This window comes from Coffea eugenioides, unplaced genomic scaffold (genome assembly GCF_003713205.1).
Source record: "Coffea eugenioides isolate CCC68of unplaced genomic scaffold, Ceug_1.0 ScVebR1_3493;HRSCAF=4715, whole genome shotgun sequence".
NCBI classification, from domain to species: Eukaryota; Viridiplantae; Streptophyta; class Magnoliopsida; order Gentianales; family Rubiaceae; genus Coffea; species Coffea eugenioides.
The window spans coordinates 64,605-82,179 of NW_020864076.1; the positions used below are offsets into that span (position 1 = coordinate 64,605).

General features: G+C 37.3%; 1 protein-coding gene across 3 annotated transcripts; it reads left to right on the plus strand.

Moving 5' to 3' along the window:
• The first annotated feature begins 13,966 nt into the window (after positions 1-13,966).
• LOC113757973 lies at positions 13,967-17,499 on the plus strand. 3 transcript variants are annotated; one of them, XM_027301034.1, is made up of 6 exons: positions 13,967-14,275; positions 14,586-14,663; positions 14,765-14,982; positions 15,888-16,303; positions 16,443-16,627; positions 17,134-17,499. In XM_027301034.1, exons 1-6 carry the CDS (start codon positions 14,095-14,097, stop codon positions 17,385-17,387), a joined length of 1,332 nt encoding a protein of 443 aa, XP_027156835.1. In that variant the 5' UTR covers positions 13,967-14,094; the 3' UTR covers positions 17,388-17,499. The 3 variants fall into 3 exon arrangements, with proteins under 3 accessions (XP_027156835.1, XP_027156836.1, XP_027156837.1); XM_027301035.1 differs by having other exon boundaries at positions 14,765-14,976; XM_027301036.1 differs by lacking the exon at positions 14,586-14,663.
• The last annotated feature ends 76 nt before the right edge of the window (positions 17,500-17,575 follow it).

Consider the following 17,575-nt stretch of genomic DNA (forward strand, 5'->3'; position numbering starts at 1 on the left):
TTTTTTTTTTTTAACATTTTACCACTTACAAGATGCAAACAATGGTCTTAAAAGTCGTTTGTCAAACATCTACTGACATTTTTTCCATTTACCACTAACATTCAAACCCCAAAGGAAAAAGAAGACTTAACTAAAATGGCTAATAAATTGCAAAAGTGGATGTTCAATTGAAACACGAAAAATCAGAAGATATGGCCACCATAATATATCTGCAACAATAATGATGGATGTGATGGTGTGAAAGTTGCAATACTTGTGCTTAGCTTGATTGACAAGCAAAGGATGGCTGTTAAATGTAGATTCTCGAGCTCATAGTAGTATAAACACCTAACCTTGAGGAAATAAAGTACCACCTATAGCCAGTAATAGTTGGTTCTCTCACTGAAGGATAGTGGGATGTGCTCTTATCATCTTTAATAGTCAATTAAACATGTTATTCATGGTCCTGAATTTCTTAAAATTCCTCGGTTCTTATTTGGAAAACTCATATAGTTAAGATTGTTAATAACCTCAAAAAAAAATATATGGGGTTTTGGTGTTAATCTTCCAACAAAATGGTTTGGATTGAAGCATGTAAACTTGATCTTGTCTTGTGTACATTTTTAATCTAGGTCATGCAAACTACTTTCTATGACAATGTACTAATGTGCGTGCCTAGAATTACTTATAATACGAATTTTCGTTTGACGGATTGAAAACAATCAACGGTTTAGGGACGGAAGTAACAGTCTAAAAAATTTTGATCCGGAGATGGCTGATAGCAAATTATTAATGGGTACAAGTATGACACCGCCGCTTGAAATGTTTGTTTGCACAATGATCTTGAAGCTTCAAATTCTTGTAGCCCTCTTAATTTATTTGTAGTCCAACGCTTCCAGCAGCAACAAACTTATTTTTTTTTTCTTTTCCTTTTTATGCGGATTTGTTTATGTTATGTTTGTGACCATTTCCTTTACACTTTTTTTTTCGAGGGAAAATTTTGAATTTAAGATTTCCTACTTACAATCCTTTCCACCTTATCACCTAATCCAAATTTTTCTTACATGCTTAGTTGCTTCTCAGCAGTTTGATTTCGATGGCATTATTTAACTGAAATTGGAGCGAGATAAGCTTTAGTGTGCATTGAGGACCAGAATAGTCTTCGTACTTTGCATGAGTAGGATTATTTCCAGATAAGCACAATTTTGACAGGAAATCTTTAATTTTTTTGTGCGAGAAAGAAAAAAAGATACAGAGACTGCCTGCATATAATTAATTACCAGAAAACGAGTTTCTTTTCTTACTCATCTGTACATGTTCTTACTATTTATAGTTTTCATGTTTGATGCGTGCAAACCTGTTGAAAGTTTTTCCATGCGAAAAAGATAGAGAGTATAATTACCATAGAAGCAGCTTGACTCACAGACACTTTTCAACATAATTGGAAAACTGTAACAAGATTTGGAGAAAATATTTATGATTTTGGATTGTTGTGCATCTGCCACTCTTTCAGTGGAGAGTTAATTAATAGTAGATAAGTGATTTTTTTCTTTCTAGTTTCTTCCCCCTCCATAGTTTTTACCAAATACTAAAAAAGGAAACATGAAAAACGAAGTGGTAAATGCTTAGTCCAACGTGTACAGTGCGTATATATGCATAGCCAAATAATAGACTAAGGGTCTAGATCAACACGTAAGAAATTTGATATAGTACCGTCGACATAGACTTTAGCATGTAAAAATATGGATAAATGGTCCTCACTTAGTTAGCTTCTTCCATTAAACCATAAGATACAAACCCCCAAAAAGGAAACTTTAACTACAAAGGCGAGTGGAAGTTGATCGTCTGAAGCAGGAAGAGGCAAAAAGATATGGAGACTGCCCTGCAGACTGGAATATGTTTCATTTCCAATAGTAATAATGGATGTGATGGGATGCAAGCTGCATGTTTATAGCTTGAGATCCATCGACATAATTTGGATACAGTGGTCCTAAATCCTAACTTATTTGTCAAACATATTTATAGTACTAGCGTCTTCCATTTTAGCCATACGATGAAACCCCAGAAAGGAAGGCTTAATTAACTACAAAAACGACTAGAATATTGCAGAAGTGGAAGATGATCATTTGAACCGGCAAGAGTCAAAAAAATAGAGATATGGACACTGTAATACGTTTTCTTTTCCAATAATAATGATGGATGTGATGGGATGCGAGTTGCATATTTATCTTCAGCTTCATCGACAAGCAAAAGATCAGCTAACTGTTAGCTCAAATGCTGATTCTCGGCTTGCATTCATGGGTAAACATTTATTTTATTGTAACACGTATGTTCTGATCCTAATGATACATAACAGCCCTCTGGTCTTGAATTAGAAACCTAGAGATTATTTGTGAACAAAATATTTGTCCTTAAATTCGGATGGTATCCAAATTAACGATAAGAATAATATATGTAGTCTATCCCACTTATATGCTATAATTTGAACTATTTCTCATCTTTAATTACATGTGTTGTGTCAATTTTTTGAATAGTTTCTGAGCAGGATCAATGTTTTCAGAATCAGATCGGACCTGCCGGTTCGACCGATTGGAACACGAACTAGACATACCGCCAGTCCGGTCTAGTATCAAACCCAGAAGTTAATGAAAAATCGCTAGAAACCGGTCGAACCATATGAACCGTTAAAAATCGTACAAACCGTAACTCGGAGGTTTTTAAATTTTCAAACAAAATGTCAAGAATGAAGCTGCTCAAATTCAAACCTTGGTCTCCATGTTCACATAAGACAATCTTACCACTAGACCACAGTCATAGGACAAATTCAATCCTGAGAATTCTACTTAACTTGACTAAAAAATAGATTAAAAAAATGAAACCCTAACATTAAGAAAGAAACAGCAGACACACTTTTCTTTCAATCCATCACTTTCTCGGCTTTAGGCTTCAAGGCCAACGGCTCCTCCAGTTCTCCTCTTGAATTTTTTTTTCATTTTTTTCTTCTTAACCCTTTCAAACCCAAATATCCACAACAAGATTTTCTCAAGCCTTCACCATTATTATCGGGCTATCATCTTTAGCAGATTGTAGACAAGTTGGAAATTTCAACTTTCACAAAATATTTGATACTCAAGAGTTTTTCCTGTTTTCCATCATCTTAGTAAGTTTAATTTTTCCCTTTTCAAGGTTTTTGTTTTCTAATTATTATCTTTAGCCGATTTTTTTGCATTTTCTTCTTTTTTTCCCCCAATTTTCATCCGTTTCCCCTAATTTTTGTTTTATTTTTATTTGATTAATTAAGGATGAAATTATTAATCATTAAGTATTTTGCAATCATATTTGGAGAAGCTATTTTTTGGATGAAGTATCAATTTAATAAAATTAGACATGGATGAAGTATCAAATTAATAAATTTTGTATCAATGATTGTTTTGTTTTTTCTATGCTGTTTATTGTGTTTTTATTGCTTTTTCTACGCTGAAGTAATTAGTCTACCGAATGCTCATTCATCTTGAATTTTATAGGTTTCACTGAAGCAACAAAATTAAAGACATGTTAAAGTTGATTTGTGAAAGTTGTGAAACAAAAGCTTAAAAAAAAGTGCCAAATGATTTGTAATATAATATGTTAATTAGTGATGTTTAGTAGCAATTTATTTTTTATGTGTTTGGTTGTATCCTTGTTTTTCAAAATTTTTTGGTTTTTTTTTTTGAGTTTGAGCAATTAGATTTATATTTTTATAATAAAATTTTAACTTTTTCAGGTTAAGTTGATGAAATTGTGAAGGTGGTGTTGTTGCTTATCATGCCACTGATGGAAGTTTGTTATTCAAATGGTTTGTCTTGAATATGAGTTGGCCTCTTTTATGGACTTTTTTAAGGATTGTAAAAGAATTTCATATTTATTTTTGTATTTTTATTTGTGATAATTAGTGAACATTTGGATTGTATCTATTTATGTTTGTAATGAATTTATGAAAACTTGTGGTGAATTATGATATTTTAATTATGTTTATTATTCCAGGTTTTATGTATAAGTTTTAGGAAATTTGTTATTATCTCAACTTAAATTTAGTTATGTTGGTGAATGCATTTTAGAAACTTAAGTTATCAATAACCATATTAAATTGTACATTAGCCGTCAAGTTCAAGTGTAGAATGAAGACCTGTGAAGTACTTAACACTAAAGTTGAAAAAAAAAAGTAGAAAACCGGTGAACCGGCCGGATCAGTCGGACCGCCAACCGACCCCCTCTTCGATTCGCTTGCCGGTCCGAGTTTACAAACATTGGGCAGGATAGGGTATGGGTATATCAACAAGTATGTCTGCAGACAAGGAAAAGTTGGTTTTGAGCTTACTATATGATCAATGTGCTCTGGCATCAACAACGCAGCTTGAAGAATGAGGGCAGCATTGGAACTTGGAAGGGGTTAAAAGAAAGTCTAATGATATTAGCATGCTAAAATAAACATGATTTGTTATACAACAAGCACATTTTGTACAAAAAAAAAAACATAAACAAACACTTGATAAAAAAAAATGTTATTTGTAAAAGTACGGGTTGAAGAAAGAACACAGGGGGGCACATTTGCTCACAAGTCGAATTTCATTAGGGACACATTTGATCTATTTTTTTTCTCTAGATGTGATAATACATGATTTTGACAAAATCAATAACTTTTTAGGAGCATATTCGCCCATTTGGTAGCCTTTTTTGAGATTTTTCTGAAGCCTTTTGGTCCTAGTAATAAACACTCTGATTCTTCTTAGATAATATTTTGAATTCAAATCTTTATCCTGTTATAGAAATGATCCGATTTGACTTCAAATTAATCGAAACCCAAAATGACTATTTGACACTAGAAGATTATACATCAAAAAATTTATTTTGTAAAATGTACATCCCAAATTAGGGGGCCTCAAAGTGACTATTAAAGTTTATACACCAAACCCCCTTTTGTTGCTGCATGTACATCCCATATGACAAAATAATTATTTGATGTACCAATGATCAACGCCCTTGTGCCCTGGCGGGAAAATCACAAATGACAAATATATATATATATATACACACACACTAGGGGGGAGTGCCCGTGCATCGCGCGGGTGTTTGGTGCCAGTGGGAAAGGAGGTTTTTTTGTTGAACAAACAATAATACATTATGAGAAGAAATAAAATTTAGTATGAAAAGATAAACGACAGCATTACAATAAAACTGTGTCAAATTGAAGGTCGTTGATAATGCAGATAAGCAGAGCAACACAGAAAGCTAACCTTATTCCAAAATTCCCACCGAGAGCTCTTACTTGTTGTTGCTCCAAACCTATAAGATTATAACCAACCCAGACCAATTGGGGTTAGGCAACGCGATAAGAGTCACTAATTGTAGGTACTAAGAACACACTAACAAAATTAAGGGAGGAACTGAAAAATTGGGGAGGGGGGTGAAATCTAACCTCACGCTGAACCACCAGGAGTAGCTGGGACTGAAGAGCATTCTGAGCTGATTAGTATGAAGCCAGGTAGAATTATCCCAATCCTAGAATGCGAACTGGGAGAAACTGATAATCAACTGTTTAGGCATTAACATACCAACGGTTCAGCAATTGAATTGGGTGTAATTAATGACGAAATAATGGGTAATTTCAGAGTTGAGCTCGGATGGAAGACAAAATGATAAGGCAAATCATTGTAGATAAAGGCAAAAAAGGAAAACTTAACTCCTGAAGTTGAAACGGGATAAACTGACCAACGTTTGTGACTCATAAATGCAGATTATAAATGATAGAGAAATGGATTCCTACCATTGATAAAGAAATTGTTGGCTCATTTCCTAAATCCGATTGCCATTAAAATGTTTCAGATAAAACAACATCTCAAACGGTTATCTGTGGCTGAAAAAGGAATTATTGGTAGTTAAGAGATATTCCGATAATTACACCAACACACAAGCATATATGGGTTGTACAAAATGCAAAAACGGTGCACACTAATTACACATTCCATCAATACCCAGATGGCTCATCAATGACAACTTTAAATGTATTAAAATGGGGTCATTTCAGTAAACATACCCAAATACATGCTTCCTTAACTTGTACATAAAGTTTTTAAACTAATACACAACATTTCACATTCCTAGAAAGCCTCCACTTATGCGGTTGAAATTCAACATATTTTTTGACCAAAATTCAATCTTATATAGTATAAGGATATATAGACACACACTACTAGAGGAGCGCATAAGAGCTCTAGAACTATTTAAAGAGGAAAATCATCTAAACCAGCGATGCAATATGACACTCTTAAGATTTTTTCTTTTTTTTTTTTAAGGCAGGAAAGGGGGTTTTAAAACCCCCAGAGAGAGAGAGAGAGATATTCTTAATGAGGCCAATGGTTTAAGTCGATTGTATTAAATTTTGGTAAGCTTAATAGATACAGATCAAATCAATTGATTATTGTTGAGGAGGGCAAATTGAAATATTGACTTCTGACAGGTGCCGAACCTGTGCAATAATAATTACCTACTCAAGAAAAATCAGATTTTGTATATAGCGGCGAGCAGGGTCGAATCCACAGGGACTGGGGATAATTCGTTTCTTCTAGAGTCCAGAGTATGGGAGGTTCTTGGATTAAATGCTAACTAAATAAATCAAGTGCAGAAAATAATTGATTAAAAGAAATAATTAAGAGAAACTCTAGCCAAGGGTACACTTCAGAAATGGTTCAGGCACTGATCATTGATGCAGAAATAATTCCAACATTTAGCAATAGATTAGTTATAGTTGTCATGCACGCGATAAACAACCAACCCTTCCTTAATTTCTCGATAGCTAAGGTACGACCGTTAGCTATTTCTCTAACCCAAAAAATAACCCTAGGTACGACCGTAGGATTTAATTTCTAGATTGCATTAATAATTAGAAAGGCCCAATCCTAACCAACAAACACGCTACGAGGGTTTGTTTAAATTAGATCATATGCTCCCCTGACATAAACCCAATTACGCCAGTTGCTACTGAGGTAGAGATAACGAACAATTACGGATTCAATTACCCCTATTTAGCAAAAATAGCCGATATGAATAATTAATTATTGCGCACTAATCAATCATACACAAGGCCATAGCAATTAAAATCAAGGAACATATAAATACCAATAAATGAAGAAAAATAATTAAAACAGATTCGATCTCACAGTAATTGTCGAACCAAATCGTCAGTTGTCCCCTTGACTAGAAAAGCTTAACCACGCCTCATGAGAAAATCTCCCCGTTGGGGAATATTGTCGAATACCTGGCGTGTGTCAGAGGCCAGTCCAAGGAAAGAAAACTAGAACTAAACTAAAAAACTAAAACTAAAGCCCTAGATATCTTTTGCTTCTGTACGTTGTCCCCTTTTAAAACAACAAAAGAAAGATGACTAAAAGCTATCTAGGTGGTCCCCACACATGTGGACAAAGCCTCCCAAGTACTTCTTGTTCCAAGTCTCTCTACGTTGCTTTCTTTGAAGCCCAAATGACCAAATGCCTTTCACTAGCTTGTGGTCCCCCACCAATTCAAGGGCCCAAGGATTGAAACCCTTAGAAGTCTCCATATTTTTCACAAAGTCCCTCCTTTTTGGTAGTTTTCTGCTTCATTCCTGAAATTGATTCCAAATACCAAATATGAGTAAATATCAGCAATTAACACAATATTTGTCAGGGATAGAAGGGAAAATTAATAATAAAAATACTAACAAATTATACCCTATCAATTCCCCCCACACCTGAATCATGCTTGCCCTCAAGCATGAGAATAACAATTGAACACCGAAATTTAATAATGGCTATTGCTCTAAATACAGTATTGCCAAGATACCCAGAAAAACATATATCAAGCTTCACAAGTAAAGATCCAAGAAAAATCACCCCGGTTAGCTTCCCAACCACCAACTCCTCCAATTTAAAGCAAACTAATCTAAGAAAAAGGAATGGTTGCTCACATTTATCAGCAAATGGTCCAACTATTAACCAAAATCTCGACATTAAGATCACAAACTGGCAAGCTGACTTATTCACATACTAACACAATCTTTATTTTTTCTTTTTTGTTTTGTTTTTGTTTCTTTTTTTTTTTTTTTGAAGGAACAAAAGACTTAGTCTATAGCCCTTAGAGCCTTTTGACGCGAACTCCAACATTGGCCAGATGAAGGAGCCCGGTTACTCAGCTTCTATCGCCACGTGACCACGTACTCATAGGAATTACTACCTTTTGACGCGAGAATCAACACTTTTAGGTGCAGATCCCCGGTTACTCAGTAGTAACTAATAGCGGAGTACAGTCAAGTTTATTCATAGCTAAAAATCACAAAAACTCAATATAACACAAGAACCAAAAGAAAACTTGCATCAGCTAGCCTCATTTTCAAACATGGAGAACTAAAGTTAATAACCGGACCAATTCACATGAAAATGCCAATAATCATTCCCTATGCCTAGGAAAGTTAACCAAAAATTATAAGAGTAAAACAATCATCGATATTCACCAAAGAGATATTTTTGGACTCAATCACATTAACTTGATACCCTTTTATTAGTAAATCTTGGCAAAAGCAGAATTAGAGACAACAATCCAACATCAAACTTGGGTATTCATTAAAAAAAAGTAAACGAAGACTAGACAAATGACAAACTAGAAATAAAAGAAGGACATCTGAAAACTAAAAACTGGCATAGCTGTCCCTCCCCCCACACCTAGATCCTACATTGTCCTCAATGGAGGAAATAAAATAATTAAAGCGAAGAGGATAACGAAACTTCCCTCTGGAGTGGTTAAGGGGTATTTGGCAGCTACGGAGGGAAACCAACGTGGTGAAGGTACGAGGCCACGTTTTGAGACATCCTTGCCCCTTGGCGGGCGATGTTCATCATTCAGTCATCTACGTTGTGAACCTGTGCTTGTAAGTGGTGCCACTCACCATTTTCGCCAATTATCACCCCAAACAACAAAAGACAGAATATCCAACAAAGATAGCAATCACAAATGCACATTCATAGTCACTGGTGTTCCCCAACTCAACAATCAAAAGCAAACACGGGCCACTCAAGCCCAAATATGGTCAACAAAGCAACAGTTGCACTCCAAAACTAACAACCAGCAACTATTATCAACAACTAGAAACTAGCACGGTCACGTCAATAAGCACAGGGGCTACCCAAATCAGTCAGTCAACAAGCAAACTCGGGCCATCCATACTCTCAACAAAAGCATTCTAAAATTTCAACAAATGCCTCCACCAGTCAAACCATAACAACTGCCCCAATAATATGCTAAATTCAGCAATAGGAGTGTAGAAAATTAGCAATAGCAACACAGTCAAACAGTCTTGGCAATTGATCAAATATCCAACCAACTAGAGTTAACAAGTTCCAGATAAAATATTCCAATAATAGCACTTAAAGACTCAACAAATGCCCAGCAGTGGGCCTCAAGAAGTGAACAAGTCAAGCATAGTAGTGGAAAACTCTGACATTAACAACTGAATCTCAAACCCCCAGCTTCCAAGCAGTCAGCCAGTAGAGTAGAATTAATCTGGTGGAGTCAAAATACCCACTGAGTTGATGAAACAATTCCAACGGCTGGCCCAAAGTAATGAGAACTCCAACTCACAGTCAAAAGTAAACTCGGTCCAACTAAAATTGCAACAAATATCCCCAGAAATTTCAACAAATGCTATAGCAGATCAAAGCAGTAGTAAAGCAATAGCCCCAAGTATGTACTAATCCACCAGTTGGGAACCCCCGCCACTGAGGTCACAAACAATGGTCCCAAAATAGCAATATTAACCAATCACCAGGATGTCTTCCATAATTAATAAATGCTACCAATCTCACAAGTAAAACAAGCGGCCAGATATTCCAATTCAACATGCAAAAGCAGAATCAAATCGCCCAAATGTCACTAGACAGTTGCAGTATTTCAGCTCACCCAAAATCCCAACAAATGGCTCCAGTTGGCCAATTAATTGCACAATTTCACCCAACCCAAAAGAAATAGCAATTCCAAGCGAAAATAGTCCGACCAGTACCACTGGTGGAATTCACCAATCGAGAAAATAAACTTCAATCGTCAACAACATTAACTATTGAGCAACCCAGGCAGCACCAATTAGTTATTAAGAGAATGGGGGACAAGTTCCAATTACCTCCACCTTGGACGACAACCAAATGAAAGGGGACAGTAGCGGGTGGCGTGCGGCGACTGTGGAGACCGAGCTGAAGCCGAAGGTGGAGCGCTGGTGGACTGGGCAGCGGTGGAAGAAAATAGCCGCGGCGGGCGACAAGAGCAGAGGGGCGGCGCGCGGCCGTCAGCGTGGGCGGCATTTGCGACCGAGGGGGAAGATGGAAGAAGGTGGTTGCGGAGCTTAATGGAGCTGGAGTCGCGCAGCCATGGTCGCCCGTGGGCTGGACGAGAAGCGGCGGCGAGGAGGCTGCGGGCTTCTGGCCCGCGGCGTGTGGCTGGAGATGGGAGAGAGAGAGAGAGCTGCGCTAGGTGGAGCTGGGGCTGCTGCAGAGGTGGAAGTGAGCTGGAGGGGGGCGTGGCGTGCTGGTTGGCTCGCGTGGCAGCTGCGGGTGGCTGCGCGCAGTGGGATCTTCAGCAGCAGCGGCGGCGGCGTGCTAGCAAGATGCGAGCGGCGTGCGACGCAGAGAAAAACAGAGGAGAAGAAAGAAAGAAAGAAAGAAAAAGAAACAAAAGAAACAAAAGAAAAAGAAGGAAAAAGAAATTTTTTATTTTATTTTATTTTATTTTTGGGAAAACTGAGCTACGGTGAAAAAGGGGAAAAAAAAAATCTTTTTTTTTTTTTTTGCTTTTTCATTTTTTTTTTCAGGGAAGACTCTCCCTCTCTTTTTTTTTTTTTTTTTTTTGTGGAAAATTTTTTCATATATCATCTCTTTTTTATTATTATTATTATTGACAAAATTTATTTTTGAAATTCAAAAGTAGTGATTAACAGGAAATCAATAATCGTTCTTGAGTTTCTTTGAATACTTACCTTTCCCGCGAACGTGACGCGGGCACGTCAAGAGAGCAAGAGAGCTCCCAGAAGTTTCTGGTCGTGAGCTTCCTGCACATCACCACGCGGGCGCGTCATGAGGGCAAGAGAGCTCCCAGAAGTTTCTGATCGTGAGCTTCATGCACGTCACCACGCGGGCGCGTCATGACTGAAGGGCACCTATAAATCAGCAAAAACGAAAACTGAAACCCAAAATCAGTCGAATTCAAGGAGAGCACATCTAAACTACCACACGAAAATGAACAAACAATTAAAAGGAACAATTGGGTTGCCTCCCAAGGAGCGCCTTTCTTTAATGTCTTTGGCTAGACATTATCATGTTTTGCTCATGGAGGATAAAATCTTGTGGCTCGTCTTACTGCTTCATCCTCTATATAGTCCTGATAACCCTCGTAAATAGAATAATCCTTGAGCATACGAGCTACGGGCTTCCATGGACTAGTGAATGGCGCCAAACGAGTCGATGATAATTTGCATTCTCCATTCACTCCTCCCCCACTTGCATTTATTGGTTCAAGATATCTCGCCATCGCCACTCTTAATTTATTCCTGTCATGAAATTCAAAATTGTCTGGTATAATAAAGTCAATTTCGTTAACAGGAATTGAAGAGTAAGAGTCAGGAGAATATTGATGAAGGAGTGGAGGAGATGTCACCGCATTTGGAGATTGTTCACTGGATTCTTTCACTTGAATGGGTTGCGGTTGGGGTTCCATTTCTTCTTTTGCAGCTTCTTTTTCAACTGCATCTGTAGATCCTCATTTTGACACTCTTGCATCTCCTCATCACTAGTCAAGCAAATTGCACTCTCATTTTCTTCTAGATCAACAATGGTTTTCGAGGGCAATTCTTCCATTTGAGAAGCCAATCGATTCATTCTGGATGTCAATAGACATAGTTGATCTGCCAGATAACTCATTGCATCTTTCGTCATCTCATTCCTCATTTGTGTCTCCTGTTGGAATTTGTATGTATTAATAAATAATTCACCCAATTCCTGAAAAGACATACCTGACATGGACGATGGTTGTTTAGACTCTTGATGTTGAAAATCCATTGGCCCTGTTGTATAATCATAACTGGAGTTATCCCACCATCCTTGATCATACCCGTTTGGATTAGGGTTATACCACGTTTGAGACCAGGGTGAAAAATCTTCATAATTTTTGAGTGGGACACTCAGATTATCCTGATATTCGGGGCACATACCGGTTGAATGATCCCTGGCATAACAAATTTTACAGGTTGCAGCAGCCATTCTTTTTCTAATAGATTTTAGTGCCTCTGCATATGCAAACTCAGGAAAGAAACAAATCTCATCGCCTTGCCCGGAAATAAAATCCAATACATCACCAAAATACGGAGTGTTAGAAGCCATAAACTATATCAAAAAAAATAAGAGAAAAAATAAATAAAAAAATGAAAACAAAATGAACTCAAAAGAAAACAAATTAATCTGACACCAGTCCCCGGCAACGGCGCCAAAAATTGACAGGTGCCGAACCTGTGCAATAATAAGTACCTACTCGAGAAAAATACAGATTTTGTATATAGCGGTGAGTAGGGTCGAATCCACAGGGATTGGGGATAATTCGTTTCTTCTAGAGTCCAAGGTATGGGGGGTTTTGGATTAAATGCTAACTAAATAAATTAAATGCAGAAAATAAATAAAAGAAATAATTATTGGAGAAACTCTAGCCAAGGGTACACTTCAGACATGGTTCAGGCACTGATCATTGATGCAGAAATAATTCCAACATTTAGCAATAGATTAGTTATAGTTGTCATGCACGCGATAAACAACCAACCCTTCCTTAATTTCTCGATAGCTAAGGTACGACCGTTAGCTATTTCTCTAACCCAAAAATAACCCTAGGTACGACCGTAGGATTTAATTTCTAGATTGCATTAATAATTAGAAAGGCCCAATCCTAACCAACAAACACGCTACGAGGGTTTGTTTAAATTAGATCATATGCTCCCCTGACATAAACCCAATTACGCCAGTTGCTACTGAGGTAGAGATAACGAACAATTACGGATTCAATTACCCCTATTTAGCAAAAATAGCCTATATGAATAATTAATTATTGCGCACTAATCAATCATACACAAGGCCATAGCAATTAAAATCAAGGAACATATAAATACCAATAAATGAAGAAAATAATTAAAACAGATTCGATCTCACAGTAATTGTCGAACCAAATCGTCAGTTGTCCCCTTGACTAGAAAAGCTTAACCACGCCTCATGAGAAAATCTCCCCGTTGGGGAATATTGTCGAATACCTGGCGTGTGTCAGAGGCCAGTCCAAGGAAAGAAAACTAGAACTAAACTAAAAAACTAAAACTAAAGCCCTAGATATCTTTTGCTTCTGTACGTTGTCCCCTTTTAAAGCAACAAAAGAAAGATGACTAAAAGCTATATAGGTGGTCCCCACACATGTGGGCAAAGCCTCCCAAGTACTTCTTGTTCCAAGTCTCTCTACGTTGCTTTCTTTGAAGCCCAAATGACCAAATGCCTTTCACTAGCTTGTGGTCCCCCACCAATTCAAGGGCCCAAGGATTGAAGCCCTTAGAAGTCTCCATATTTTTCACAAAGTCCCTCCTTTTTGGTAGTTTTCTGCTTCATTCCTAAAATTGATTCCAAATACCAAATATGAGTAAATATCAGCAATTAACACAATATTTGTCAGGGATAGAAGGGAAAATTAATAATAAAAATACTAACAAATTATACCCTTCATGTGGGGGCATTTTGTAATTTACCCTTCCTTAAGTAAGGCTGTAAGGGTAAGGAATTTCGTACCACCGCCTTGCCCTTACCTTCCTTTTCCCGGTTCAAATCAAAGATAGGTCACTGTTTCTTTTTCTTTTGTTTCCTTTCTTTTTTACTTGCCGTAGCTAAAGAGGGCTCTGTGTATAATATGGAAGATAGGAAGGCTACATGCAGTTCGAGCCAGTGCAAGAGATTAAGAACTTGAAACCCTTCAAACGCTTTTTCATTCAAATTCCTCGAAATTCAGACGTTGTCTTTCTTTCTTTCTTTCTTGTTTGAACATATGGTGCTTTACGCGCGGAGCTGGAAGAACTTTAGCCGCGATTTTGCGGCCAGGAGAATGATGTCAAAAGTCGTTCTTTTTCTTGCTTTTGTTGTGGCAGGAATCGTTTGGGCGTCCATGATTCGCATCGCCTTGTACTCTGACACTTGGGCTTGTCAATCACCATTATCTTGCTTCTCTGGTATGGGGATACACTACTGACAGTTTGATTTTTTTACTTTTGCCATTTTTATTTGCCTTTTTATACTTTCATGCTGTTGAACTTCTATGTTCGTTTTGTGACTGTTTATCCAACTTCCAGTCACTTCAATTTGTTACAAGAAAGATAGATGGGAAATATGCCATGATCGAGTTGCTTGGGAATTGGGACAAGATTTAGTTTGGAGTGATAATTTGACGAGAATGAGAACATTAATTATGCCCTTCTTTTGCCCATATGTATTGTGACATATTAGATGTGGCTTCAATTATTTTGGGTTCTCGTGATGCAGTTATTTGGTCGTCTAGGTGTAGCAAGACATCGAATTTCCCAGATATGACGAAGGGATATGCACCTAAGCCACGAAAACGTTAGGATTCTAAGCTGTCTTTCCTTTTGTTTTTGTCCTCCTTTTTTTGATTTGTGGGTATTACTTATTCATAGCTAATATGATTTTGCTATTTTTAATAGGCTGTCCAATTCCTTTTGCAAAAGACCCACAGGGTTTAGACCATTCAAAGGTGAGGAGAACTCCTGACCAACTTGTCAAAGGTTTGTCCTACATTATGGAGGATGAGCCTGATGTGAACAGCGGATGGCAATCTCTCCCTCCATTTGGTGGAGGAGGGCAGAAGAGATGGTTCGAAAGGGGGGAAAGTCTCAAGCTTAACACTACCATGAAGGTAAAAGTAATGATACAATTCCAAATTAACTGCTTGATCTCTACCATTTCTTTGTGTTAAAGCAATAACAAGATTTGGATTTTCTTTTGCTTGCTTGATGGTTAGTGGTTTTGTTAAACTGTCTGGCAAGTGACTATATATATATATATATATATATATATATATATATTTGTTTTGTGTCTGTGTGTCTGTGTGTTGTGGTCGGGTTCATAGAGATGTTATGAATTATAAAAGAGAACTATACTAAGGCTTCTTGGAAGGAGAAAAAGTGCAATTATCTTGTAAGTGGTAGAGCATGTATACAACAGCAGCAAAGAGTATCATTCTAAGCGACATTGGCAATTTATCCTCCTTCCTCTTATGGCACAAAGATGGATTGCTCAAGTAAGCAAATGAACTGGACTGTCGAAATAAATATCAGAAGATGTCACTATCAGAGTTGGTGTTCAGATGATTAATTAGTTATCCTCAACTGTATAAACTAGAAAAGGATTAGCTTCACGCACAGCTTGGGATGAGTCCTACATATGTTCTGGTTCTATAGATCTAAATTCATTTCATTATTCCCCAAAAGCTCATAGTTGCAGCTAATTTTCTCACTGGAATCTAGTCTAAAATTCGCATATTGCTGTTTGTATACAGTCTATCTTCCTATCCGTTTTGAGCTTGGGAATAAATTAAAAAGGTAAAAGTTATTACCAGATATTTGACCATTTTGTTGCTTGTTTCAGCGTATTTAACACCTTTAAAGCAAGGCTACTGGTGCATAAAATGTCAACTAACTAGTGATTTTGTGATTTCAAGCGTGCATACATTTCTATCATCCTTGTCATGTTGGATGGACCAACTTATGGTGCTATATTGTAATCAGGTTGAATAATTATCTTGACTATATATCATTGGCCCTTTAGGTACATTGTGGATTCACTCGAAGCAGTGATGCAGGAATGACTGTAGCAGATATGCGATATGTTAAAGGATGCAAGTATGTTGTCGCATCTGGCATTTTCAATCCGTATAGCATAATTCACCAGCCTACCAATGTTAGCGTCCATTCCAGGAAGCTATTCTGTTTTGTCATGCTGGTGGATGAGAAAATTCTCAGTTTGCTGAAATATAGAGAGACTGTAGAAGAAGATATTCATGGGGGATTATGGGCAGGTATATGGCGCTTAATTCCATTGAAGCATTTACCTTATAATGAAACTAGAAGGAACGAAGAGATTTCCAAGCTCTTAATTCACAGGCTGGTCCCCCAAGCTCAGTATAGCATCTGGGTCAGTAGCAAAATGGTGCTAGTGGCAGATCCCTTACTTATTCTTGAGAGGTAGTGTGTTCTCACATTCTTCCCAAAACGGTCCTCTTTCCTTCCCTAAGCTGTTCCTAGCCACCATAACTGTATATGTTTGTATATTTCTCTTCCAAATAGGCTATTAATTTGTTAAAATATTTTATGGAATTCGTAGATATTTATGGCGTGAAGGGCACTCCTTTGCTATTTCTCAGCATGGCTATCATCATAGCATTTATGAGGAGGCTAACGCAAGCAAGCGCAGAAAGAAATATTCTCGTCCCCGCATTGATGCCCAGATGAAGGTATATCAGAGCGAAGGATTAGAACCATGGAGCACGAAGAAAAGGGTCATCAGTGGTAAGCTGCAAATCATCCATTAACGTTTCAGTTATTATTAGTGATTAAATGTTGTTCTAACATATGAGTAAACAGCAAGAGGTTGTCGAAATGCATTCATTACAGAGATTGTTTGGTTGGGAAAAAAAATTATGCTTTTTAAGACCTTGACCATGCAACAATTTCTTTTGCTGTGCAGCTGCAAGAATGAGTAATATCCAGTATTTGCTTAATACAATAGAAAGGTCTTAGTTTGTCACCTGAGTTAGTTCGCTATTCGCTTTATAGAATCTTTGACCATTGCTATACAGTCGCCGGTGATTAGTTATCCTCATAGAGAAGAACCAAATTACAGTTGCTTTTGATTTGCAAAAATCCTTGTCTCAACTTTCTGTGAGATTGATTTGATTAGAAGAAACTCATGAAAGATGCCTTCTTCGCCTGTATAACTTTCCATTTCCAAAATGTGATAGATTTTTTCTTTGTTGACATTGCCAAGATGCTGATGGATATCTTTTGATCTGCAGATGTTCCAGAGACATCAATTATTATACGGGAGCATACCATGATGAATAACTTATTTAGTTGCTTGTGGTTCAATGAGGTGCACCTATTTACACCTTTGGACCAACTGAGTTTTGGTTATGTTGCGCACAGGTTGGGGGAATCATTCAAGTACTTCATGTTTCCATTTTGTGAATTCAATTCATTGTTTGAGTTGCATTCCCACTCCTCTGATCGATTCGAAATGCGATTCGGAGGGGAAATCAATGTTGCTTGAAAGATTTCATGCAAAGGGGACGATTATGAGCTTTTCTCAATGTCTGACTTTGGTTATCTTTAGAAATGAATGGTTCACCTTCACAATGAATGCTGGCCGAGAGTTAACCATATTGAACAGACCATCTTTTGCTTGTCAACCAAGCCAATTGTAGTCATTTTTTGTAGTTTTCAAGTTTTCCTGTCAAT

Excerpts from the sequence above, each read along its gene's own strand:
- LOC113757973 (XM_027301034.1), top strand. The coding sequence starts at position 14,095 with ATGGTGCTTTACGCGCGGAGCTGGAAGAACTTTAGCCGCGATTTTGCG. Across the intron at positions 14,276-14,585 it reads ACCATTATCTTGCTTCTCTG|TTATTTGGTCGTCTAGGTGT; the intron begins GTATGGGGATAC and ends CTCGTGATGCAG. Across the intron at positions 14,983-15,887 it reads ACACTACCATGAAGGTAAAA|GTACATTGTGGATTCACTCG; the intron begins GTAATGATACAA and ends TTGGCCCTTTAG.